This window comes from Delphinapterus leucas, chromosome 16, assembly GCF_059928025.1.
Source record: "Delphinapterus leucas isolate spDelLeu-1000000601 "Yukka" chromosome 16, BTC_Dleu_Yukka2, whole genome shotgun sequence".
Taxonomy (NCBI): domain Eukaryota; kingdom Metazoa; phylum Chordata; class Mammalia; order Artiodactyla; family Monodontidae; genus Delphinapterus; species Delphinapterus leucas.
The window spans coordinates 39,940,885-39,966,340 of record NC_143144.1 but is presented as its reverse complement, the minus strand read 5'-3'; the positions used below and the strand labels follow the sequence as shown (position 1 = coordinate 39,966,340).

General features: G+C 35.4%; 1 protein-coding gene across 1 annotated transcript in view; it reads left to right on the top strand.

Annotated features, from left to right (window-relative positions):
* PTPN20 (protein tyrosine phosphatase non-receptor type 20) overlaps positions 1 to 25,456 on the top strand; it is a 37,337-nt gene that overhangs the window by 629 nt on the left and 11,252 nt on the right. Inside the window, 6 exon segments of the mRNA XM_030759296.2 lie at positions 10,278 to 10,399; positions 14,225 to 14,325; positions 16,891 to 16,934; positions 16,937 to 17,133; positions 23,626 to 23,747; positions 23,749 to 24,007. Of these exon segments, the coding sequence (XP_030615156.2) occupies positions 10,278 to 10,399; positions 14,225 to 14,325; positions 16,891 to 16,934; positions 16,937 to 17,133; positions 23,626 to 23,747; positions 23,749 to 24,007 (845 nt within the window).

Below are 25,456 nucleotides of genomic sequence, written 5' to 3'. Positions count from 1 at the left end.
TGTTCCCTTCCACTAGAGGCTTAAGCCAGAGGTCTACATAGGGCATTCCCTGCCAGGCTGCTGCTCTAGCCTTGCAGGTCTGATTTCAGAAGTACTTCTGGTCCGGTTTACATTCTGAAAGGCCTGGAGGCAGCTTGCTTTCTCATCATGATATTATCGATAGCACGTATGTTGTTTCCAGTTTTTATTTCCTTCAGTTATAGATATTATTATTGACATGTTAATATTTATAGATTTTATTCTTTGGTTGAATTCTTTCTTTAGGATAAATTCTCCAGATTGGGATCCTTGAGCTAATGAATCTTAATTTTGTATTACTTTTACTACCTATTGCGATATTATTTTAGAAAAGGTTAAGCACGTTACCAGCAATATATCAGTTATACTGTAACCTCACCACATTTGGTGTTATCACAACAAAAAGAAATGTGGTTAATTTGTTAATTTACTTGTTATGAAATGATGCCTTGAGCTTCCTTTAATTTATGTTGCTGTGATTACTGTCCAGGATTATTTATTTCCTTTTGTGTAACCTGATTTAAAAAAAAAATCTGCTTGATACTTTTTCCATTTTGAGCTAACTGTGCATTAACAGTTCTATCAATTACCTTCTGATCTTCTATTCAAGAATCTGATGAAATTTAAATTTTATGGGAGTCTTTTAAAATATAATTTTGACTCGGCTTCTTTCTGTTACATCCTAAGCACTCCATGCCTTTGTTTTAGCTTCTGTGAAAAGGACAATAACAGCATACAAAAAAATAGTTGAGGCATTAATTTTCTTAAGACATTTGAAAATTAATATGCAAGTGGCCAAACTGGGTGGGCTTCCTTAAAAGAAATTAAAATAAAATTAGCAATTCTCATATTTTGTCGTCATAACTTTTCATGAATATATTTTTCTATATTCAAAAAGTACTACATTATATTGTAGTAATTTATAGTTTTATTCTTTATTGCCACCTAGCAAATTATCTCTTTTCTCAAGGAAAGAAATGCTTAGCAAAATTGAAAAGTTAAACATATAGATGGATTTAAAGTCCACAATAAGAGAGTGACAGAGCAAGAATCAAGTTACTTTATTATTTTTTTTTTTAAATTTTTATTGGAGCATAGTTGATTTATAATGTTGTGTAGTTTCAGGTGTACAGCAAAGTGAATCAATTATGCATATACATATATCCACTCTTTTTTAGATTCTTTTCCCATATAGGTCATTACAGAGTATTGAGTAGAGTTACCTATGCTATACGGTAGGTCCTTATTAGTTATCTATTTTATATATAGTAGTGTGTATATGTCAATTCCAACCTTCCAATGTATCCCTCCCCCCGCCCCTTGCCCCCTGGTAACCATAAGTTTGTTTTCTACATCTGTAACTCTACTTCTGTTTTGTAGATAAGTTCATTTGTACCTTTTTCTAAGATTCCATATATAAGCGATATCATATGATATGTCTTTCTCTGTCTGACTTACTTCGCTCCGTATGACAATCTCTAGGTCCATCCATGTTGCTGCGAATGGCATTATTTTGTTCTTTGTATGGCTGAGTAGTAGTCTGTAGTATACATGTACCACATCTTCTTTGTCCATTCCTCTGTTGATGGACATTTAGGCTGCTCCCATGTCCTGGCTATTGCAAACAGTGCTGCAGTGAACATTGGGGTGCATGTACCTTTCCAAATTATGGTTTTCTCTGGATATATGCCCAGGAGTGGGATTGCTGGATCATATGGTAGCTCTATTTTTAGTTTTTTAAGGAACCTCTGTACTGTTCTCCATAGTGGCTGTACCAGTTTACATTCCTACCAGCAGTGTGGGAGAGCTTCCTTTCTTCCACACCCTCTCCAGCATTTGTTGTTTATAGATTTTTTGGTGATGGCCATTCTGACTGGTGTAAGGTGATACTGCATTGTAGCTTTGATTTGCATTTCTCTAATGATTAGTGATGTTGAGCATCTTATCATGTGCTTTTTAGCCACCTGTATGTCTTCTTTGGAGAAATGTCTATTTAGATCCTGTGCCTGTTTTTTGATTGGGTTGTTTGTTTTTTTGATATTGAGCTGCATGAACTGTTTGTATATTTTGGAGAGTAATCCCTTGTCAGTTGCTTCATCTGCAAATATTTTCTCCCATTCTGAGGGTTGTCTTTTTGTCTTGTTTATGGTTTCCTTTGCTGTGCAAAAGCTTTTAAGTTTAATTAGGTCCCATTTGTTTATTTTTGTTTTTATTTTCATTACTCAAGGAGGTGGTCAAAAAAGATCTTGCTGTGATTTATGTCAGAGTGTTCTTCCTATGTTTTCCACTAAGAGTTTTTAGAGTGTCTGGTCCTACATTTAGGTCTTTAATCCATTTTGCATTTATTTTTGTGTATGGTGTTAGGGAGTGCTCTAATTTCATTCTTTTACATGTAGCTGTTCAGTTTTTCCAGCACCACTTATTGAAGAGGCTGTCTTTTCTCCATTGTATATTCTTGCCTCCTTTGTCATAGATTAGGTGACCATAGGTGCAGGGGTTTATCTCTGGGCTTTCTGTCCTGGGTTGCTTTTTTTTTTTTTTTTAGTTTGTAGGTTTTATATATTATAGCTAATCTTATCTTTAATATGTAAGTCAAAGATCTTCTCCCAGGCTCTAGATTGTCTTTTTTTTTTTTTTTGTATTTTTATTGAAATGTTTCTTCTGATTTTGTTTTCAGTTAACTAATATTCTGTTTAGCTGTATGCAATCTGCTGTTAAATTCACCACTGATGTCTTCGTTTCAGTATTAGTCTTTCTATTGTGTTCCTTTGAAACCATAGATGTTTTTCTTCAGTTTCTTTCCTAGATTTTCATTTGTCTTTTATGCCTTAAACATAGAACATTTAAAGTCTGTATTTGTTAATGCCAGTATCTAGAACTCCTTTCTGTCTGTTTCTATTATCTGTTATTTCTCTGGCTTCAGTGTTGAGGATGTATTGGATGGATAGTAAGAGTGAAAATAGCAGGCTTGTTAAGAGGCTGTGGCAGTAATTAAGACACATGGTGACAAATTGGACAATGGTTGTGGAATTAGGAAAGGAGAGTAACATTCAAGAAGTCAAAACAACAAGGTTGCTCTCATAGGTGGGGAAGGGAGGTAGCTCTGCTTCCTAGACAAGGGAGTAATATATGTACGTTATTTGGGATTGCCCTATAAAGAAGATTTGTTTCTACTCCCCTACTTATTTATTTATTGTCATTTGTTTATATCAATATGGACTCAGTATATGAATTTTGTACTTTATATTATAATCTAGCTTTTATGTTATTTACTTTGTTCAAATTGTTCTAGTCTGGGTCCTTGGGAGCTCTTTCAGGTTGACTCCTGGGTCCCTTTGACATAACCCATCCTTTTGTTTTTTGAGCACTTTATTGCATTACAAGATACTCCAGGCTTATCTTGCATTTTCTTCTGTCCCAGCCCTAGATGCAGCCATTTCTCCTAAGAGCTTAGTTTTCTCTTATTGGATAATAGCATTTAGAAACCAAGATATGGGCACTGGGCATGTTTGTTGCTGATGTAGTATCATTGTTTCTAGGCTCGATATATTTTTTTTAATAAATTGAAAAATAATCACATGGTTTAATGGAATAAATATTTCTTGAAAAATGTAAATGAAGAAAATTATTTCTGGAAACTCAAATAGTAGTAACCAACTTACTAAATGCTGACCCTGTGTCAAGTGCTGTGCCGAGCACTTCATGTATATCTTGTTTAATCATTGTGACATCCTTGTGACATAGGTACTGTTAATATTTCTGTTCTGTAGATAAGGAAACTGAGGAATAGAGATCATAGGGAACTTGGCCTAGATCATACCATGTGACAGAACTGGGATCAAAGCAGACGTAACAGGAGGGAGGCCATCTACATGCCAAGGAGAGATGCTTTGGAAGAAACCAAACCTGCTGGAACCTTGATTTTGTACTTCCAACCTCCAGGACTGTGACAAAATAAATTTCTATTGTTTAAGCCACCCAGTCTGTGGTATTTTTTTATGACGGCCCTAACAAACTAATACAGTAGTGTTTACCTCATAAAATGAGGTGAGAAGTGTTTCCTTCTTTTCAATTTTTTTGAAAGTTGGTGTAGAATTGGTATTTTTTCCATAAATGTTTTGGATTTGACAGTGAAACTCTTTGGGCCTGGTGTTTTCTTTGTGGGAGAGTTTTAAATTATGAATTCAGCTTCTTTACTAGCTATAGGGCTATTCAGATTATGTGTTTATTTTTGGGTGAGCTATGGTAGATTGTGACTTTCAAATTATTTGTTCATTTCATCTAAGTTGTCACAATTACTAACTTAAAGTTATTCATAATATTTCTTTAATATCCTTTAAATTTCTATTGAAAGTATTACGAGGTCTTCCCTTTCATTCCTGAGATTGCTAGTTTGTTTCTTCATCTGTCAAGATACTTACCAATTTTATTGATCTCTTCAATGAACCAGATGTTTGTTCCATTTTCTTTTTCTCCTTATTTAATTGATTTCTGTTCTTACCAACATATCCATTTTTCTGCTTCTTTGAATTTAATTTTTTCTTCTAACTTCTTAAGGTGGAAGTTTAGATCATGGATTTTAGGCCTTTCTATTTTTTTCATAGAAGTATCCAGTGCTGTACATTTACAAAAACATTACTTTTGCTCCCTCTTTAAAATTTCAGTGTGCTGTTTTATTCATCTTCAGGAAGTTTAAGATATTTTCTAGATTCCCCGTGATTTCTTCTTTGACTCATTGGTTAAATAGAAATTTGTTGTTTAGTCTCCAAATATTTGGAGATTTACCATATATCTTATTATTATTGGTTTCTAATTTCATTGTGATTTGAGGATATTTACATGATATATTTTATAATTTATATGATAAACTCTATTATTTAATAGCTTATAAATTTATTAAAAATTGTTTTATGACCCAGTAGGTGATCTTTGAGAATGTTCCATGTGTGCTTGAATGGGTATTCTGTTGTTTTAGGGTGAAGTGTCTATTCTTTTAAATTAGGACAATGTGAATTACAGGGTGTTTCAAGTCTTCTGTGTCTTTACTAATTTTTTTTCTATTTGTTATGTCAGTTGCTGAAAGAGAATTTTGTGTATATGTGTCTTTCTCCTTTCAATTCTGTTGGTATTTACTTCATGTAATTTGAAGTTTTGCTATTAGTTATATACATACTTTGAATTGTTATATTTCTAATGAATTAACTTCTTTTTTTTTTTTTGAATTAACTTCTTTATCATTATGTTATGTCCCTCTTTATCCCTGGTAACATTCTTTGTTCTGAAGCCTATTTTTATAATAATCTAGCCATTCCAACTTTCTTTTACTATTGTTAACATGGTATCTCTTTCCCCTTTTTCTTCTTTAAAAGTTTGCTGAATCTTTGTTCAGTCTCCTCCCCCCACCAGCCTCCCATGCTTCATTTTTGGGTAGTTTCTATTGCTATCTGTTGGTATACACTTATCTTTTCTTCTCTGCTTATCTGCTATTAATTCCATTCGGTTCATATATTGTTCATTTCATTTCTAGAAGTTCCATTTGGATCTCATTTTTACACTTTACATTTCTCTTCTCATTACATGATGTTTTCTTTACTTCCTTGAACACCTTTATAAAAGTTATAACAGCTTGTTAAAGGTTCTTGTTTACAAATTTCATCATCTGTTATTTCTAAGTGTATTTCTATTAATTGACTTATCTGGTTCTGGGCCATATTTTCCTGTTTCTTTATGTGCCTGTTAACTGTTGACAAGATGATAGACATTGTGAATTATACAGTTTGGGGTTCTGAATTTTTTTTTTTGTATTCCTATAAAAAAGTTAAGTATTTTCTGCCTTGTAGTTATGTTACTTGAAGTTTGGGTAACTTGATCCTTTTTGAGGCTTGCTGTTAAACTTTTTGTAGGTGGTCCAGAGTAGCTTTTATTCTGAGGATAACTTAGTTTTACTACTAGGAGGTATCTTTTTTGTGCACTCTCTCCAGTGCCCCCATGTTTTACAAGTTCTTATTCTGGCTGTGAGAACATACACTGTTCCTAGCCCTTACTAATCTCTAGGAATTGTCTGGCTTGCTGCTTTCCAGTGACTCTTCCTGGGTGTCAGGGATTGTCCTCTACATAAAAGCAGATCCATATTCTGTAAAGGACATGAGAGGATTTCTTTGCCAATATTCAGACTTCTCTTGTTCTGTACAGCTAGCTCCCTTCTCTCTGATATTCTGCCCTATAAATTCTACCTGCCCTAATCTTCTGAAGTTTGACCTCTTTCTTCTCAACTCAGTGAAAGAAAGATCAGACTCTCAAGGTTTCTTTCCCTGATCTCTAGCGTGGAAACTCCTTGAGGCCTTAATCTGGGGTAATCATAAGGCTCACATCATTTGTTTTCCCCCTTTCAGAGATCAAAGCCTGTTGTACAACATCTGAAAATTGTCATCACATGTATTTTGTCCTATTTTCTGGTTGTGAATAAATTTTGCAACAGTAAACCCCTCATGGGCAGAAGTGAAAGTCAGTGGTAGGTTATTCTAATTTTCATTTCTGTGTTTATTAGGTGATAGTGGACATTTTTTTCATACCTTTGTTGGCCTTTAAGTTTTCTTCTTCTATGAGTTGCTTGTTTATAGTTCTTCTAGACATTTTTTTCCCCTTGTAACTGGCCTCCCTAGAATTTGAAGCTCCTTCTTATGTTTGGAGAGCTCCCTGTCCTTTAAATCTTGGTATGAGGCAATATTGGCAGTGATATCCAAAGTCAAGGACTTTAGGAAGATATGGTGTAGTTTTAGCATTCAGCATCAGGAGTGTTAGACGTGCACCCCACAGCATTCATAGGACAGTATCTTATCACTCAGCATTTTTGGTGGTTAAAGGAGTTTCCCAGAGGACGTGTGGTAAATTTTCTTTATTCTTCAATCAGAGATAGTTGGTTGCTTTTCATATTGAATTTTAAGAATTCTCTATATATCCTAGATAAATTCTGTCATCTCTTGTATCACTTTTTCCTGGTAAATGCTTATTTTTTATTGATAGTGTCTTTTACTTGAATATTCAAACGTATCAATATTTTTTATACCATAAATTGTGCTTTCATAATTCCAGAATCCATCCCTAACCTGAGAGAACAAAAATAGCCTCTTTTATTTTGCATATTTTGGTCTTTGATCTTATGCTGTGAGAAAGGGATATGATCTTTTTTTTCTGGTAGGAAAGCCAATTGTCCCAACCCCACTTATTTTAGTACTTTCCCCACTCTGATTTGCATTGCCATCATTATCAAATGGCAGGTGCTCTTATGTGCTTGATTGAGACTGTTTTTGAATCCCAGTTCTCTTTTATTGATCTTCTTTTCCATCCCTACACCAATGCACACTGTTTTGATTACTCTAGCTTATAATAAGTATTGATATCTTATAGGGCAAATGCCCCCTCTCTGTTCTACCCTTCCAGAGTTGCCTTTCCTGTTCTTAGATTTCTGTTTTCTAGTTTTCTATACACATACATACATACACACAAATACATCCACACATCCTGCTTGAATTTTGAGTAGATTTTCATTGAATCTGTGGATTAATTTAGAAGATACTTACCATTATTATGATAGGAGTTTTTGCCTATATGCATATAGGTTATTTATTCTATTTTTTGTAGCTTTCACCAAAATTTTGCAATTTTCAGTATATATTTTGGCTCGATTTATTTCTAGTTACCTTATATTTTTATTTCTATTGTGAATGATATATTTTCTTTTGTTGCAGTATCTGGCTGGTTATTGTTGGCCTATGGAATGTTTCTAATTTATTGATCTTGTGTCATCTGTTCTGTCACACTTTTTTATTATTTCTAGTGTTTGACCATGGAGTCTCTTTAATTTTCTATGTAGACAATTACAATATTTGCAAATAACAGTTAACTTGCTTTTTTCCCAATCCTTATGGCTTTTACTTTTTTTCTTCTTTCTTTTCGTTGCTTGGGCCCTGTATCTTATACAATGTTAAATAAGTAGTAGGCTTTCCTGTATTTTCTTTAAAACAGTGAGAATGTTTCTAAAGTTTTACCATTAAGGATAATGTTGGCTCAATATTTTGATTAGATAACCTTGTCTATAAGTTAAAGAAGTTTTCTTCTATTTCTACCTTGAAAGATTATTGAATTTTTCAGATGATTTTTCTTTATATGTTCAGATGATAATATGATTTCTGTCTCTTATTCTGTTAACATTTGTTAATATGCCAATTTACATTGATAGATTTTTATGAAACTGAGTATACTTTGAATTCTTGAGATAAATCTTAGTGTACACATTTTTTCGACTGTACCATTTAGTAATATTTTATTTAGGACTTTTGCATCTATGGTCATTTTTGAGTTTGGCTTACAGTTTTTCTTACTCATATTTTACATGTTTGGTTTTCATGTGAGGATTTACTAACCTTTTAATATAAATTAAACACCTGTACTTAAAAAAAATTCTCTAAAACAGTTTGCATAAGGAAGAGATTTTTGTTCATTGGAAGTTTGGTAAAATCTCATCTGGAAGTCTGTTTGGGTCCAGATGCCTTTTTCCTCCTTGGTGTGAGACTTTTGATTATTGGTTTAACCTTTTAAATAGTTATTATACTATTCAGGCTTTCTGTATATTCTTGAGTAGATTTTGATAATTTATAATTCTATAAAAGTTTCCATTTTATCAAATTTGTCTAATTGTAATTTCTTATTAGTTCTTAAAATGATAGCTGGATTTGTGGTTGTGCCTTTTTTTCATTTTGATATTATTGAGTAGTGAAAGAGTTTTGTGTATTTTTAAGTCTTTGATTTCAAAGAACCAGTCTTTGATTTTGTTGATTATTCTATTGTTTTATCTTATTTTCTATTTGCTGTTTTTCTTTATGATATCTTTCTTTCTATTTTGGGGGTTTCCTCAGTTATTCTTGGCCTTTGTGATTGAATACAAAACTAGTTTTTGTCATTTTTTTTTTGTCTTTTTAAAAATGTTTTTAAAACTATACATTTCCCCTTTAAACACTGCTTTAGCTACTTCACGTTAGTTTTGATATGTTGTCCTTTCATTGATATTTCTTACTATATACTTAGAAAATTAATTCATATGTTGTAATAGTTCATAATTTCTATTTGATTTCCTTTTTGGCACATTAAGAAATGCAGTTTTTAGTTTCTAAAGTACTTGTTTACTATATTTTTACTATACTTTTTATTGTTGATTTTTTAATATGCTATGTCATAAATTTCTAAATCATAATATTTAAGGCTGCCACGATATAAGAAACAGTACTCTGAGTGCTCAATTCTAAGATCAGAGAAAACTATCTCCCTTGGCTACTATATGAAAGATTCTGTGCAGTAAAATTAACAGAGTAATTAACAAAAATCTTAAAATAAAACCAACAAAGAGTTTCCATGGGATGATTTCATATTATATTCTTCAATAAAGTCTAAAACAACTTTCTATGTACATTAACATATTACTAATTTATTTATTATTAACAATGCAAGATGTAAAAATGAGACACATAACATACTATTCTTTATCCAAGAAGGAGACTCTGAAATACAGAAGAATTGAATTCTTTAGATCCCAATGCATAGGTTCTATAGGTGGTATATATTTAGAATTTACTTGAAGGATACTTTCTTTTTTTTCAAATAAATTTATTTATTTTATTTATTTATTTTTGGCTGCATTGGGGTCTTTGTTGCTGTGCGTGGGCTTTCTCTAGTTGCAGGAGTGGGGGCTACTCTTCGTTGCGGTGCATGGGCTTTTCATTGCGGTGGCTTCTCTTGTTGCGGAGCACGGGCTCTAGGTGCACAGGCTTCAGTAGTTGTGGCTCGCGGGCTCTAGAGCACGGGCTCAGTAGTTGTGGTGCATGGGCTTAGTTGCTCCACGGAATGTGGGATCTTCCCGAACTAGGGCTTGAACCCATGTCCCCTGCATTGGCAGGCGGATTCTTAACCACTGCGCCACCAGGGAAGCCCAAGGGTACTTTCTTGAATAATATGGAAGTAGGAACAAATGGACTGCTCAAAAGTCTACTTTCTGAGGATGATCCTAGAAGAAGGTTCATGTTTGCTATGTTACTTTTCAAAGCAGGGAGAACAATGATTAATATAGGAGATAAAGATGAGATGACTAAAACAGGAAAAGTAGGTGAAAATTCCCCTCATGTAGCTTGGCTTTTCTCACTAAGGCTCAAAATGTCCTTCTCTGTCGCCCTTTGCATTTGATCAGTTCTTTCCTTTCCTTTGTTCAGGAAAAGATCGGAAGGGAGAGGACTCTGATATGAAAAACCTGGATCTATGTTTGTCTACATCGTATCATGACAACTTGCCTTCATCAAGTCAGGAAACGACCCCTATATCAGTGAATTGTGAGGTAAAACTAGAAGAGGGATCTCTGCTAATTAACTATGGCTGATACCTAAATCACTGACTAAACTCTCTAAAGAATAAATGTCTAATTTATTCTCCTTACTGCAATGATTTCTCAATTCTGTGTCACTCTGATATTGAAGATGACCAAAACAGGGATTTGGAAGAGTGGGACTTTTGCAACTGAAGAAAACCCCTTTCACTGTTCTTTTGGAAATTTTACTTATTTTACCATCTATTTTATTTTGTGCTACTAATAGAGACACAAAATAAATTTCACATAAAATTTGAAGCGCCTTTAGATATATTGATGATAGAACTTTTAATTGATAGGGACAGCAGGGTGCAGTGTCTCCAAACTATGGAATAGTAGATGGCTGTGAAAAAATCTGGGGCAAAATCCTCACCTTAATATATTACTTTCCTTGTGAAGATACTGCCAGTGTTAGAGCACAAAAAGGGAGCTATATTTTCATCTTATGGGCGCCTTGCATTTATTTTTTCTTATCTAATCTATTGGAGCTTTGGGACTTCCATCATGTTACTGTCCTCATACTCACTCTCTGTGGGTTCCAGCAATAATAGAGATAGAAATCAGTACCAAGAATAGGCACTGCCTCCCCTACTTTCCCAGTTTGGCTGCCACCACTACCCGAGGCTGACAGTTATGCTGCTGCTTTGAAAAACAACATTGTAGTTTGGCTGTTCTCTCACGTGGGAGTCTGTGCATTCCTCCGTGACATGTAAGGTGGCCATATCAAGAGCACCATCACATCTCTGGCTGGCAGTCTCTCTTAGTGTAATCCAGGGTTCTCAGCTCCACTGTTGATACTTTTCTCTGATCAGAATGATTTTCTACTTGGAGAGATATTTGGAAGTGAGAAACTTCACAGAATGTCTTGAGTAGATCCTTTATATAACCATACTGATTCCCTTCTAGAACTGAGTATATTTTATGCTTTGGGTGTTTTCCCTTATATTTTATGGCTTGACTTTTCTAGGGTGAGTTTTGATATGCTTTAAAGTTTACTTCTAGAAAAGAGTATCTTAGAACATTTCTGGGTATTTTTTAGACTATGTTGTTTAGAATAAAATCACTAGTTTTATTAGAATTTGCCTTGCTTATATTTCATGAATTAATTTGATGTTATAGTTGCTTGATGCCCTTTCAGTTATGATGCTGTCCCTAGGAATTGTCTAGACTTCATAGACTTGTATGTAGATGACTAGATTTAGAAGATAGATCAATTAATTTTTATTCCAACCCTCATTTTAAAGGTGAAGAAACTAATTCCCAGAGAGCTGAAATGATTTGTCTGTGATCATACAGCTCTTCAGTCACAGCGGAAAGACCAGGAACCAGGCTCCTATCTCTTAGTATTACTGTTTACATTTTGTCCTCATAAATCTTTGCATATGCAGTGCAGAAAAGTTAACTTAGGCTCCTTGGAAAATTTTATCCAGCCTTTTCTTTGACATTACTTTGATTCAGTGAGCACTCTCCAAAAAGACCTGGTATCTTGATAATTTAGAATATTTCTCCTTGTGCCTTCTTGACATTGTTAGCCAAATCACATTTCATTCAATCAAAGACATGTTAGAGTCCTAAGTGAGCCTTATTTAAATTACAACTATCTAGAACAGTTTGCTTCTTTGATAAATATAATCAAGTTTATTTGGAAGCATGACTTGAAATATGTCTCAGGTTTAAATTATGCTACGACTTCTCACTGGGTGATGGCACTTTTTCTTAGTAAATGAATTGTGCGCAAATGGCTTTTTAACGTCTTGTTGGAGATGGGAGGGATTGTGTCAGTGTATAAGCATTGCCCCATTTCTTTTCCTCTGTTCCATTTCATTCAGAATCTCCACATTCCTACCGTAATTACCTGAAATTAATTTTTAGAGATTTGCTTTACCAATTAGTGTTGATAAATTATTTTTCAGGACTAGGTCAACTCTGTAGAACTCATTTCATTTAATTTATTGGTCATCCACGCAGTTTAATGAGAAGGAATCTTTGGGAACATTTTCCCTGGATATTTTAAAGTAAAAATTAAAATACACAGAACAACACTAACAGAAGAGAGCTGGTATAGCTATAGAGAGATCAGAAAGAAGAGACTTAAAAGCAAACAGCATTAGGCATTAAGAAGTCACTGTATAATACTGAAAGGTTTAGTTCACAAGGAAGATATAAAATTCTAAAATTATAAGCAACTAATAATAGCTTCAGAATATATAAATCAGAATTACAAATAGTTATTGATAAATTCACTATGATAGTGGGCCATTTTAAAATATCTCCTTTATTAATAGATTAGAAAATTAGTTAAGAGTATAAAAATTTTTTAAAAGGTCAATTAGCAAGCTAGATATAATGAATAAATATAGAATTGCATCCAAAAATTAGAGAACACAAATTTTTTTCAAGCATACATGGACCATTTATAAAAAATTATCATGTACCAAATCAAAATATATCATAATAAATGTCAAATAATCTTTATAGTACTGCCTGTGGTCTCTGATATAAAGAAATTCAGTTAGAAGTCAACCACAAAAAGATGAAGCATACATTTGGAACTTAAAGACACATACTTCTAACTCATGAGTAAAAGAAGAAGTCATAATGGAAGTTTAAAATTTTAGAATATAATAAAAACAAAATTACTATCTATAAAAACTTGTGGTTTACTCATTATGCAGTAGTTAAGAAGTGAAAGGATTAATAAGTTTCACAAAATAAGGATCATCAAAAGATGCTTCAAAAAAGATGAAAAGACATAACACAGAGTGTGGAAAGACATAACACAGGGTGTGGCTAGAGATGCTGCATGAGAAACAGATGGGAGCTGAGGGTGGGAAATTAGGCAGAGGCCAGACCATGGCAGGCCTCCCAGTCTTTGGGCCTGTTGTTCCTTTTGCTCAGGATGCTTTCCTGTCTCTTTGCCTAGCCCTTCCTTCTGTCTTTTAGGTACATGGTGGTTAAGTATCACCATACTCTGTTACTGCATTAACATTTATCACAGCTGTAATTTTTCTACGCTTGCTTGTGTATTTTCTCTCTCCCCATCAGAATATATATATGCTCCACAAGGGCAGAACACATGCCTCTTATTCAGTGTTTTATCCATAGCACTTAGAACAGTATCTGCATGTACTAGGACCCCCAGAAAAGAAATGTCAAATGAAAGGATTAATTGAAGCAGAATTGAGGGCTAAAATATTGGTAACTGAATCTTTATTTTAATGTGATTTTTCCCTTTAATTATATTCAATTTTGTTTACCAGTGGGCCAGGTACTGTATAGGATGGTGCAAAGGCAACAAAGTGGACTAAAGTCCATTGGGCAGAACAAAACCTTGTGGCAGAGACGTACCTAGAATTACTGGATTAGATTACAAGCGCTAAAATAAAGATAAATAAAGCGTTAGGAATTTTATTTTTACAATAAACTAAATGTGATAAGCATTCATTATAAGAATCTCTTCTGGGCTATAGTAATAATCTGTTTATCTGTTTTTTGTTTTTTAAGAAAAATAAAGTTTATTTTTATGAACTTTTGGAAAATAACTTGGGTGATTCAGTAGAAATAATTTATATGTGCATAGTACTCTACACTCTGTTTTGACAGATTGGAAAATATTTAATAGGGAGATATTCATTTCAAATGATTTTCTAGGAGTAGAAATCACACTGTAATTGTGGTTTTAATTCTATTATTGAATACCTTATTGCTCTTCTTGAGAAGCTATAGAAGTCATTTTCTTTAAACTATATATTCTTAAAATCATAGTCATAATTTTTTCCTTTCTTATGCCTGTAGGTTTTTGAAAATGAAGTTAACTCAGGGGAAGTAAAATTGTTTCTTCAGGATTTTCAACATAGTGATGGTTTTGAGGATCAGTTTAAAAAGGAGACAGAAAGGTATAACTAATATGCTTATTTAGTGAGTTTTTTGCTTATTCATATTCATAGCTAGCCCTCTGAGTGGAGACAGTGAATAATGGCCCTCAAATGTTTGATTAGTTTTAAAAATATAGCTCTTTGTAGTAAATACAACATGATTTGTCTAAAAATAGGGCGTATTTATGATCCCATAAATATGGTATTAACACAAGAAAAGATATTCCTAAAGAATTAAATTTCTCTGTCATATCAACAACTACCCAGTTCCAAAGCCTTTGTAAATGTTTTTGGAGCTCTTGGAGGGGGCAGTGTACTTGAGGTAAGGTAAAGCTCAGTACACAACTAAATTTTGAGACATTATATGCTTCCAGAAAGAAAATAATGTACTAGAAATGGAATTATTAGCATGGCGAATACTTGGTTCTATAAATGAAAAAAATGTTAAAAACTGGGAGAAAAGTAAATTTCCATTAGAAAAACAAAAGAAACAGCAGCTTTCATGCTTATAAAATGTTCAAATTTAGGTGTTGCATGCAAAAACATCAAATAAGGAAACATTTTTTTGAGCCGTATTTTCTTAGAGATTTATAAGTAATGTTAGCTACAGTCACTGGAAGAGCACTGCATAATAATGTGTATAGTATGCAACTTGTATAAACAACTTTCACAAGTGCATAAATGAACAAATAATATTAATTCAAAAGGTGTTTTCAGATAATATTATATGCTACTAATATATACTAATTAGTAGATACTAATTATATACTAGGCACTGTATACAAATACAAAGTATTAATAGTTCTTGCTCTCTAGTTTATAGTTTAATTGGGGACACAGACATGTAAAAGACAAATTTAAATACAGTGTAGTAAATATTATTATAGAGGCAGAGTCCAAGGATTGTGGGTGCAGAAGACAGGACTATGCAAGGGGGAGAGTTCCCCACCACCTTCTTTGAAGAAAACATATTTTGGTTGGATTTAGGATCGTATCTTAAATAAATAGAAATTCAGCAGGTGGAAAGGGAGGGAAGAAAGTTTCAAGCTGTGGGGAGAAGTTTGAGCAAAGGTAAGGAGCTGTGAAAATATCTTATTAATGGTGAGAAATGTAATGTGTCAGGAGTTATAAGGTATACGTGAATTGGAACGCCAGGAGGCTTGAGAAGATGAGAGACAGAGCAAAAAATACAATGTGGGCCAGAGTGTGAAGGACCTCAATAAACTGAAACCAAGGAGTACACATTTTATTCAGTCTGTTAGAATGAAAATGAGGCACAGATGGAGTCTTTTTTGCATTTTCCTGTCTGTCTGTCAATCACCTATCTGGAAGGAGGATGGCTGGTAATGAGGTGAAAGATAGCTGGCTGACAGGAAATGGAGAGCAAGTTGATGTTTACAGTAACCCAAGAAAAAGTGGGAAGGAGGAAAGAGCAAGAAACCTGAAATTACCCACAGAAACAAAAGGAAAAGGCATTTACTTTGTAAAGGCTGAGGCATAAAGGGCATAAAGGAAATTAATAGAGATAAGGATGAAAAAGTAGGCAGGGGCCAGACTACCAGCATCCCCAATTTATGAGTCCAGTAAGGAGCCTGAGTTTATCCTGACGTTGGTGAACAGGTATAACAATTAAATTTGAATTTTGGGGATAATTTTCTCTAGAAATTGGAGATTAGACCCAGAAATAAAATTAGGAGCCTTTTGCTAAGTGGAGTTGCAAATGAAAGCGCAAAGAGAGCCAAGCAGATAGCATAAGTGAGTAAGCTGAGTAGTGAGAAGTTGGAGAGGAAACAAAGGGAGTGCGGGCTCATAATCTGAGAAATCTTTTAGAGTATATAGAGCAGTTATTTAGACAGAGATAGATTAAAGGGTCTTCTGTTTTTAAAGTGAGAGAGAATCAAGTATTCTTATGATATTGTAGATAGAAAGAATTTGGAGATAGGGAGAAATTAGTTATATATAAGAAAAGATAATTTTAGAAAAATCTGTCAGAGGAGACAGAAGGCATAGAGTAGAGAACATGGAAGGATTAATTCTGAACGTGGAGAAAGTAAGGAGTAATGAAGAATGTTGATGCATTTTTAAAGAGAGTAAGTTGAAAGAGTTCTTGCTTTCTGGCTTACATTTTATAGAAGGGACTACATTTTCACTAAAGCAGAGAATTGAGAAGGGGACTACATGAGGGTGGTAATACGGCAATTAGGAATGGTAGAGGAAATGCAATAGAGATGTACCAGTGTTTTCCAAATGGCTCTCTGCTGATACTAGAAAACCCAGGACTCCAGTAATCTTCTTCCACCACAGCCTGGATAAAGGAGGAAAGAAAGTGAATAGGTGGCTTGATCCAAGGCGGCTAGTTTGCAAGCCAGGTGAAAGGGAGAGGAGTTGGAGTTTGTGATCAGGCATTCGAACTTTGGAATTCTCTCTTTGAAAGTGGGCCAGTTCCAGGGGCTGACAATGGAAATGTGTGGCTGAACTGAAATGGAGGTGAATGTCAATTGAATAATTAATACAGATTATCAGAGATTCTTTCTTAAATATATACATTCTCTGAAACCAATGAACAAATATAAATTTCTTTTCTAGTGAGAGTGACCCCAGCTTGTGGACAACCAGTAACTTCTTTCTAAAAAGAAGTGGAGCAGTGAGGATGAAGAGCTTGCAGGGCCTTCCCATACTGACACCCCTAAACTTCAGGGTATGACCTCATCCCATTTTATTAGCAGATTCTTGAAGAGGCTATATTTCAGGGGTATGCACAAAGAAATTTCTAATATAAATGCAGGTCCTGAGCTAGGAAAAACTTTTTCAAATGGGGAAAACATGATTTTCTAGGATTTTCCTTTAAAAATGAAGAAAATACTCCACACCTCACATTCATAAAGGGCACATTTCTACCCTTTCTTTAAATATTTTAGTATAGCAAACATGTCAATTTAATAAAATGATCTGTTTGTATTTCTTAATGATTTGTATAGCCTTGAATATGACCTGCTTCTTCATTTTCTTAATTTTAATTTGTTGCACGGTATATACTTTGTAAGTAAAATAATAACTTTTTTTTGGATTGTACATTATCACGTGTTGTGGGAAAAAGAATGGGAAAAAGAAAATACAGGCATATATAATAAAATAAGTCATAATACTGAGGAATATACCAAATTTTTTCTGTGTATGTGTATTTACATTTGTATATAATATGAATACAACCATGGAGAAAAATATACATATATAATTATTGTGTATAAGGTTGAAGAATCACATACGTACCTCAGAAACCTTGGAGTCAGAGAAGATCTTAGAGATCACCTTTCAGCCTCTCGTCAAGTGCCAGAATCGTCTTCTCTGAGGACTTTTTTTTATTTGAGGCATGTCGAATCTAAGGCAATATCACACTATATAATTATTAAAGTACAGGTCTCACACAAAAATAGTTTACAAGAAAATACTTTTTAAATACTGAAGTATAACTTATATACTGTAAAAGTCACCCTTTTAGCATACAGTTCTATAAGGTTAGACAAAGGTCTACCACTACTGTCAAGATACAGTACATCTCCTTCACCCCTCAAATTTCTCTTGTGCTCTTGTGTAGTCAGCTCCTAACTCCACCACCAACACCTGGCTACCTGTAATCTGTTTTCATTCTCTTTACTTTTGTCTTCTTCAAAGTGTCATGGGGATGGAATCATAAACACGTTGCATTTTGAGTATTTTGCACTTAGTGTAAAGCTCTCCACACCATTACATTTACCAGTATTTAATTTAAAAAAATTTGCTGAGTAGTATTCTATTATATGGCTACACCAGTTTGTTTAGCCGTTTACAGTTTGAAGGACATTTGAGTTGTTTCCAGATTTGGCAATTATGGATAAAAGCATTACAAATATTCACACACCGGTTTTGTGTAAACCTAAGTTTCCATTTCTTTAAGGGAAATACCTAGGAATGGGATTTCGGAGTCACAGGTATATAAATGACAAACTATTTTCCAAAGAGGCTGTACCAATATGCTTTTTACTTTCTTTTCCTCCTACTCTTTTTTCTCTTTGTGTTTCAGTTAAGGCACTTTTTATTAACCTGTCTTCAAGCTTATTAACTCTTTCCTCAGCTGTGCTGACTCTACTAATGAACCCATTGAAAGCATTTTTTTTAGCTCTTTTATAAAGTAATTTTTTTATTGTTAACACTTCCATTTGACTTATAGTTTTCATCTCTGTTCAAATTCTGTATCAGGGGAGGGTGAGAGGGAGGGAGACGCAAGAGGAAGAGATATGGGGATATACGTATACATATAGCTGATTCACTTTGTTATAAAGCAGAAACTAACACACCATCGTAAAGCAATTATACTCCAATAAAGATGTTAAAAAAATTCTGTATCAGTTCATGCATGTTGTCCACCTTTTCCACAAGAGTTTAAACATATTAACTATAGTTATTTCAAATTCCCTCTCTGATAATTCTAATAGATGGGTTATTTTTGAGTTTTTTTGTTTTCCTGTTGATTGTTTTGTTCTTTGACAGTGATTTTTGCTGCTGTTGCTGCTGCTGCTTCTTTGTGTGTCTCATAAATTTTGACAGTGTTGGTGTTTGTGCACAGGTGAATACAATACAGTTGGAAATAGTTGTGCCTGTTGCTCTGCTAGGCCGTTAGGTCATCGATTCAGCATGTTGAGGACATGAACTGGATTTTGAACTGTAGTGAACTATTGACTTAAAATTTCTGAAGGTTTAACTTGTACTTAGGTGGCAACTGGAATGTTAGAGAGTTTCTTTTACCATTTCTATTCCATCCTTAACTTTAGGTCTTTCCCGTGTGCCTGTGCTTTAGGAGTCATCTCCCTACCCTTGCCCTCCCTCCAGCAGTAGCCTGGTGCTTGTTGTTGTAGCCCAGTCTCAGCCTGGCGGTCCTCTATCCCTGGATCTAAGCGGTGGGAGCTAAGCAGGTGGAGCTGCCCCTCCCCTCTATGGCATTCAAACTCTGCCTTATATTTTTGGTAGGTCTAGTGTGGGAGAGGGTTTCCTGTCCCTTGCTTAGTGGTAGGAGCCTCATAATAGTATTGGTATAGGATCCTCGGATCAGGGATGTTTCCGGCCCTCCTCCAGGAGTGGAGGGTTTTTCTTCTGCCCTTTTTCCAACTGTACTGTATTCACCTGTGCACAACAGGGTTTGCTGCTATTCCCCCTGCAGTTGAAGACTTTTGTTCTGTTGGGGAGGTAGGTCCAAGCGGGGCTTTTCGACACTTACAGCAGTGGCAGTAGCTTTCCTCCTCTAAGCCTATGCCACTGAGAGAAGGGTTCCTTCCATTTCCTGTCCTGTCTGCAGTCCTTCTTATGCGCACTTACGGAGGTCTGTTGAGTCTGTGAGGTGTGCACTCTCTGTATCTATGGCTTCCTGGGGTTCTATATGCTCACACTAGGCTGAGTTGCTCATTCAGCCTTTAGCAATATATTGGGCTTTTTCTTATCTGAGTGCTTTCTGTATCTCGTTCACCCCTCAGCTCCACAAGTGAGCCAGTGTGCCCTACACACACTGTGACCGCCACAAGTGACCTGTCTCTCCTTAGGAGGCTGTCTTTCCTTAGATTTCAGAATACTTCGTTGGCCTGTAACCACAGCTCTCTGATGGGTTCAAAATTTTTTTATTTTGTTTTTTTCAACTTTTATATGTTGTTAGTATGTGAGTGATGCTCATACTACCTTTCTACATTTTAGACAGAAGTGGAATTTTGAATATAAATGTATTTAAAAAATAAAAACAAGAGCATATTCCTTTGTAAACATGTCTTTTAAATGAATATATTTTTACATTTCACTTTTTAAAAGCTAAATAGTGTTCCATTGTATGACTACACAATTATCTGTATAGTCGATCTCTTCTGGTTGGTCACCTAGGGTAGTTCTTTTAAAAACATTATAATGTACAGTGATATGATAAATATCCATGGAACTCAATCTCTACTCTTGAGAGCTGTTCCTTTTGAGAAACAGCTTTTGACCAGCTACTGGGCCTTAGTAGAGACTGAACACTTAACCATGAGCCTGGAAGTTGGGCGTGCACAGCAGCATTCCATTATCAAATGGAAGTGGTGTATACAAGGTCGGGCTTGAGCAGGCTCTGAAGGCACAAATAAGTTATATGAAGTGGCTAAAATGCCCATGGTCCCCTCTCCTGCTACATTACCTCCTCTTTCTCAGCCTGTACCTGTGGCTTCATGACGAGTTCCCTATGATCAATTGACTGAGGAAGAGAAAACTGGGACCTGGTTTACAGATGGTTCTGCACCATACGCAGGCACCACCTGGAAGTGGACAGCAGCTGCACTACAGTGCTGTTTTGGGGACATGCCTGAAGGACAGTAGTGAAGGGAAGTCTTCCCCATTGGTAGAACTCTGAGCAGTGCGCTTGGTTGTTCATTTTGCTTGGAAGCAGAAATGGCCAGAGGTACAAATCTTTACTAATTCATGGCCTGTAGCCAATTGTTTAGCTGGACGGTCAAGGACTTGGAAGAAACATAACTGGAAAATTGGTCACAAGGAAATCTGGGAGAGAGAAATGTATATAGATCTCTCTGAAAGGGCCAAAAACGTGAATATATTTGTGTCCTTTGTGAATGTTCATCAAAGGGTGATTTAAGAAGAGGTTTTAATAATCAGGTGGATAGGATGACCTATTCTGTAGATACTGGTCAGCCTCTTTCCCAGCCACTCCTGTCATTACCCAGTGGATTTATGAACAAAGTAGACATGCTGGCAGGAATAGAAGCTGTGCGTGGGCTCCTCATCAACATGGAATTCCACTCACCAAGGCTGACCTTGCTATGGTCACTGCTGAGTGCCCAGTCTGCCAGCAGCAGAGACAACACTGAGGCCCCAATATGGCACCATTTCCCAGGGTGATCAGCCGGCTAGCTACTTGATGGCAGGTTGATTACATTGGACTGCTTCTGTCATAGAAAGGACTTTTTTTCATACTAAAATAGACACTAGATATGGATTTGCCTTCCTCGCAACAAGCTTCTAGCAGATCTACCATCTGGACCTGCAGGATGCCTTATCCACCATCATGGTAGTCCACACAGCCTTGCTTCTGATCAAGGAACTCACTGGGAGGCAAATTATTTGTGGCAGTGGGCCCATGATCATCTCTTACTGTCTCCTTTTTGAGGGGAACTTTTCTCCTATGACTACTTGAGTTATTTCTTTCTTGCTAAATACAGGCATACCTGGTTTTATAGCCCTACACTTTATTGTACTTTGCAGATACTGTGTTTTTTACAAATTGAAAGTTTGTGGCAACCCTGTGTTGAGCACATTTTTCCAACAGCATTGCCTCACTTCATGTCTCTGTGTCACATTTTGGTAATTTTCTCAATAGGTCAAACTTTTTCATTATGATTATGTTTGTTATAGTGATATGATCAGTGATCTTTGATGTTACTGTTGCACAAAGATTACAACCTGCTGCCGGCTCAGATGATGGTTAGCATTTTTTAGCAGTAAAGTATTTTTTAATTAAAATACGTATATTGTTTTATAGACATAATGTTATTGCACATTTAGTAGACTACAGTATAGTGTAAGCATAACTTTTATATGCACTGGGGAACAAAACAATTCATGTGACTTGCTTATTGCGATAGTACCTTTATTGTGGTGGTCCGGAACCAAACGCACTGTATCTCTGAGGTATGCCTGTGTTCCATAGTTTGTTTCTGAAACTCCTTCCTTTTACATATTCCTTTTATATGCCCTGCATCCTTCAGTATTTTAATAATTATTGTCATTTTTTTCACTTTTTTTTTTTTTTGAGTTCTGGGAAAATTCCTTAAGCTGGTTTTCTAAATCACTAATTTGTTTTTCTGTTCGCTTCTCATTTTTGGGATTTTAATTGAGTAATTGTGGTTTTTATTTGAAAGCAAGCTTTTATTACTTTAGATTGTTTCATTTTTACATGTTAAATCTCCCTTTTGAAAATAAAAATTTATTTTCTTCTGCAAAATGGTACATATTCACTATAAAAATTTAGATAATAGTCACTGCTAGCATTTTGATGAATACTTGCCAAGTTTTTTAATCATATGTTTATATATGATATATATGTATACATACATATATATGATGAAAGATCTCACTTTAATGTTCTTTTACCTCCTTTATAATTTAATACTATAACAAATTTATGTCAATAAACAGATATACATCATTCTTTTAAATAAAATAATGTTTGCTCAAATTTCATTTAAAATACAAATAGGAGTTTTTAAAGTATTCTTCTCTCTTATAGAAAGGAAAACATTTGCTGTGATTTCTCAGAATGATATACTTTTGTGAAGTACTAGGTATCTTTATATATCTAGTGATTGTTTTTTCTATTTATTCATATTTACAAGGAGAGATTTATGTATGCTATTTTGGAATTTGAGAAAAGTTCTGTCAGAAATTGTGTAAGCCCTCTTCGGTGATCTTGGTCATAGTGTTTTTGGAAGATAAGTGGGTCACATGACCTTGAGTAATGGAGAGGAGCTATTGGTGAGACCACTGCATGGCAGGGAAGGACCCTCCTTTTATTCTGTCTGTGGGAGCAGTGGTGGAACCAGAGCTCCAGATGTCTGTGTAAAGTGAAGAGAGTTCCTGGGCCAGTGGAGTTTATTAGTGAGCCAAGTAGTTGGATTTTCCCCTCTCGTATTTGTTATAATAGTCCATGTTGGACGAGTCCCATGTTACTTGGAGCAAATCCCCTTTGTAGCATCCTTTTGCCACAATACCTTTGATTAGCATGCCACTTCACCACATGAAGGCTGGGAATGGACATAAAATATGGCTGCCTTGTGTGGGGGGCATTGGTAGAATTACAGTAATCCTGGGATTTGTATCTGCCCAAGTACCCCAATCTTTTTTTTTTTTTTCTCCCTCCTGGCTCTGCTGCTCTGGGCTTGCAGGTTTTCCGGATTTGTAGGAGAATGTCATTCATTCACTTGCTCCCTCAGAGGCCTCCTCCTTTGCTGTGTTCAGTCACAGGCTAGGAGGTACCTCCCTTGGCCTATTCCTACCTGTGCCATATGTAACAGAAATCTCTCAAAATGTCTGGATACCGATGGCATCCTTCTCTGTTCAGAAACTGATTTTTTAAAAAAGCTACCTTAACCTAATTGTATATTTCTTAGGTCATGCCAGTAGATTTTGGGGAGGGAAAAATTTAAATTCATGGACTGAAATAACCCTTTGAAAAGAAATTTCTATGCCACCTTCTCTGTTGGTCAAAGAGATAAATGGATTTACCTGTGTGAAAGGGTTTCATGAAATCTGGGTGTATTGCATCTCCTGCTTTTCCTTGGTCTACCCTATGTTTCTGTGTTTGTAATAGATGATTCAACATGTGTTCCTCTTGGAGAAAACAAGGACTACATCAACGCTAGTTATATTAAAATAGTCAATTCTGGAGAAATATTATTATATTGCTACCCAAGGACCACTGCCAACTACCACAAATGACTTTTGGCAAATAGTTTTGGAAAATAACTCTAATGTTATTGTCATAATAACCAGAGAGGTAGAAGGTGGAGTTATCAAATGCCACCATTACTGGCCCGTTTCTATGAAGAAACCTTTGGAACTGAAAAATTGTCATATCTTCCTGGAGAACTACCAGATACTTCAATATTTCATCATTCGAGTATTTCAAGTTGTCAGGAAGTCCGTAAGTTAAAAAAAATCAGTGTTAGATATATATTTCATTATATAAGCACACGTGTCAGGATGGGAAGTTAGGGGTAAGATGGGACATAGCTGGGGATACCTTTTAAAGTAACTTGTTTTTACTTCTCCCTGGTACCAGAAACTAAGACAACACCACCTCTACTTCTGCCTAACCAAACTCTGACTGGAGAGACGAAATAATTGAAGAGGTGAGTTGGGGCGGTTGAGAGTGAGGGTTGGAAGCTGCCTAATCCTGGGATGTACTTCGGCTCTTCTGCTGAGACTGACAGATGTGTATGGAGTCCTTACGATATCCTGATAATCACTGTGCCAGGCACTGTGGCTCCTTACCGAGCAGCAAAGAGTTCAGTGCGCTTACTGGTACCTCCAGTTACTGTGCTCAATGAATGTGGTAATATTGAGATTTGTATGGGATGCTTTGGGAGCTCAGAAGGGAAGTACTTAGCTCTCCTTGGGCTTGGGGGGAAGATTTGCTAGAGGAGGTGACATCTGGATTGAGAATAACCCAAATGAGAAAGATGGAAAGAGTGATCAAGGTATAAAATAGCATGGGATATGTATAGAGAGATACAAGTAGTTAAGTGTTTCTGGAATGTAAAAGTTCAATGCCAGGGAGTAGTGAGAGGTGAGATGAGGCTATAGAAAATAAGTAGAGAAAGCCAGAACATGAAATGTCTTGGATTTCAGCTAAGGAACATGAACTTCATTATGAAGATAATTGGGAGACATTGAACAATTTTAGTAAGAAGCGTCCATGATCAACTAGGGCAGTTAACAATTAGATAGAAAGCAAAGACTCTGGTGTTTTTCAGATAAAATTGGCAGACTTTATGTGACTTATGACTTATAAGGAGCGTTCAGAAATTATGCTGTCAAATGCGATAGCCACATTTGGCTATTTTATATTTAAATTATTTAAACTTACATAAAATAACAAATTCAGTTTCTCATTTATAGTATCCACACTTCTAGTATTTAATCACATGTTACTAGTGGCTACCATATGGGCAGCAAAGATATAGAGCATCTGCATCATTGTAGAAAGTTCTATTGGGAAGTATTGGTCTAGAATAATTCATAGAATAATTCATTTCTTGCTCTAACAGACTCAGAAAATAGAAAAGGAATGATTTATAGGAGAAAGCGATGTTACATTGCTCTGCGTGGATTTGATTAGCAGGTAGGTGATACATGTGTCCTATAGGAGTGAAGGGGATGGGAGTTAAACCAGAAACTTGAAAAGAGTGAGGAGATTTGGAGTCATCATCAAAGAAGTTGATTGGAGCACAGGCAATGATCAGGAAAAGGGTTGCTGGAGGTGCTGAGGTTGGAACCCATAATTTGCAATAACAATAAAATATGCAACTATGTGATTAATTTTCTTCCTAACCATGGGATTCCTGAACACAGGTTATGAGACTTACCCAGG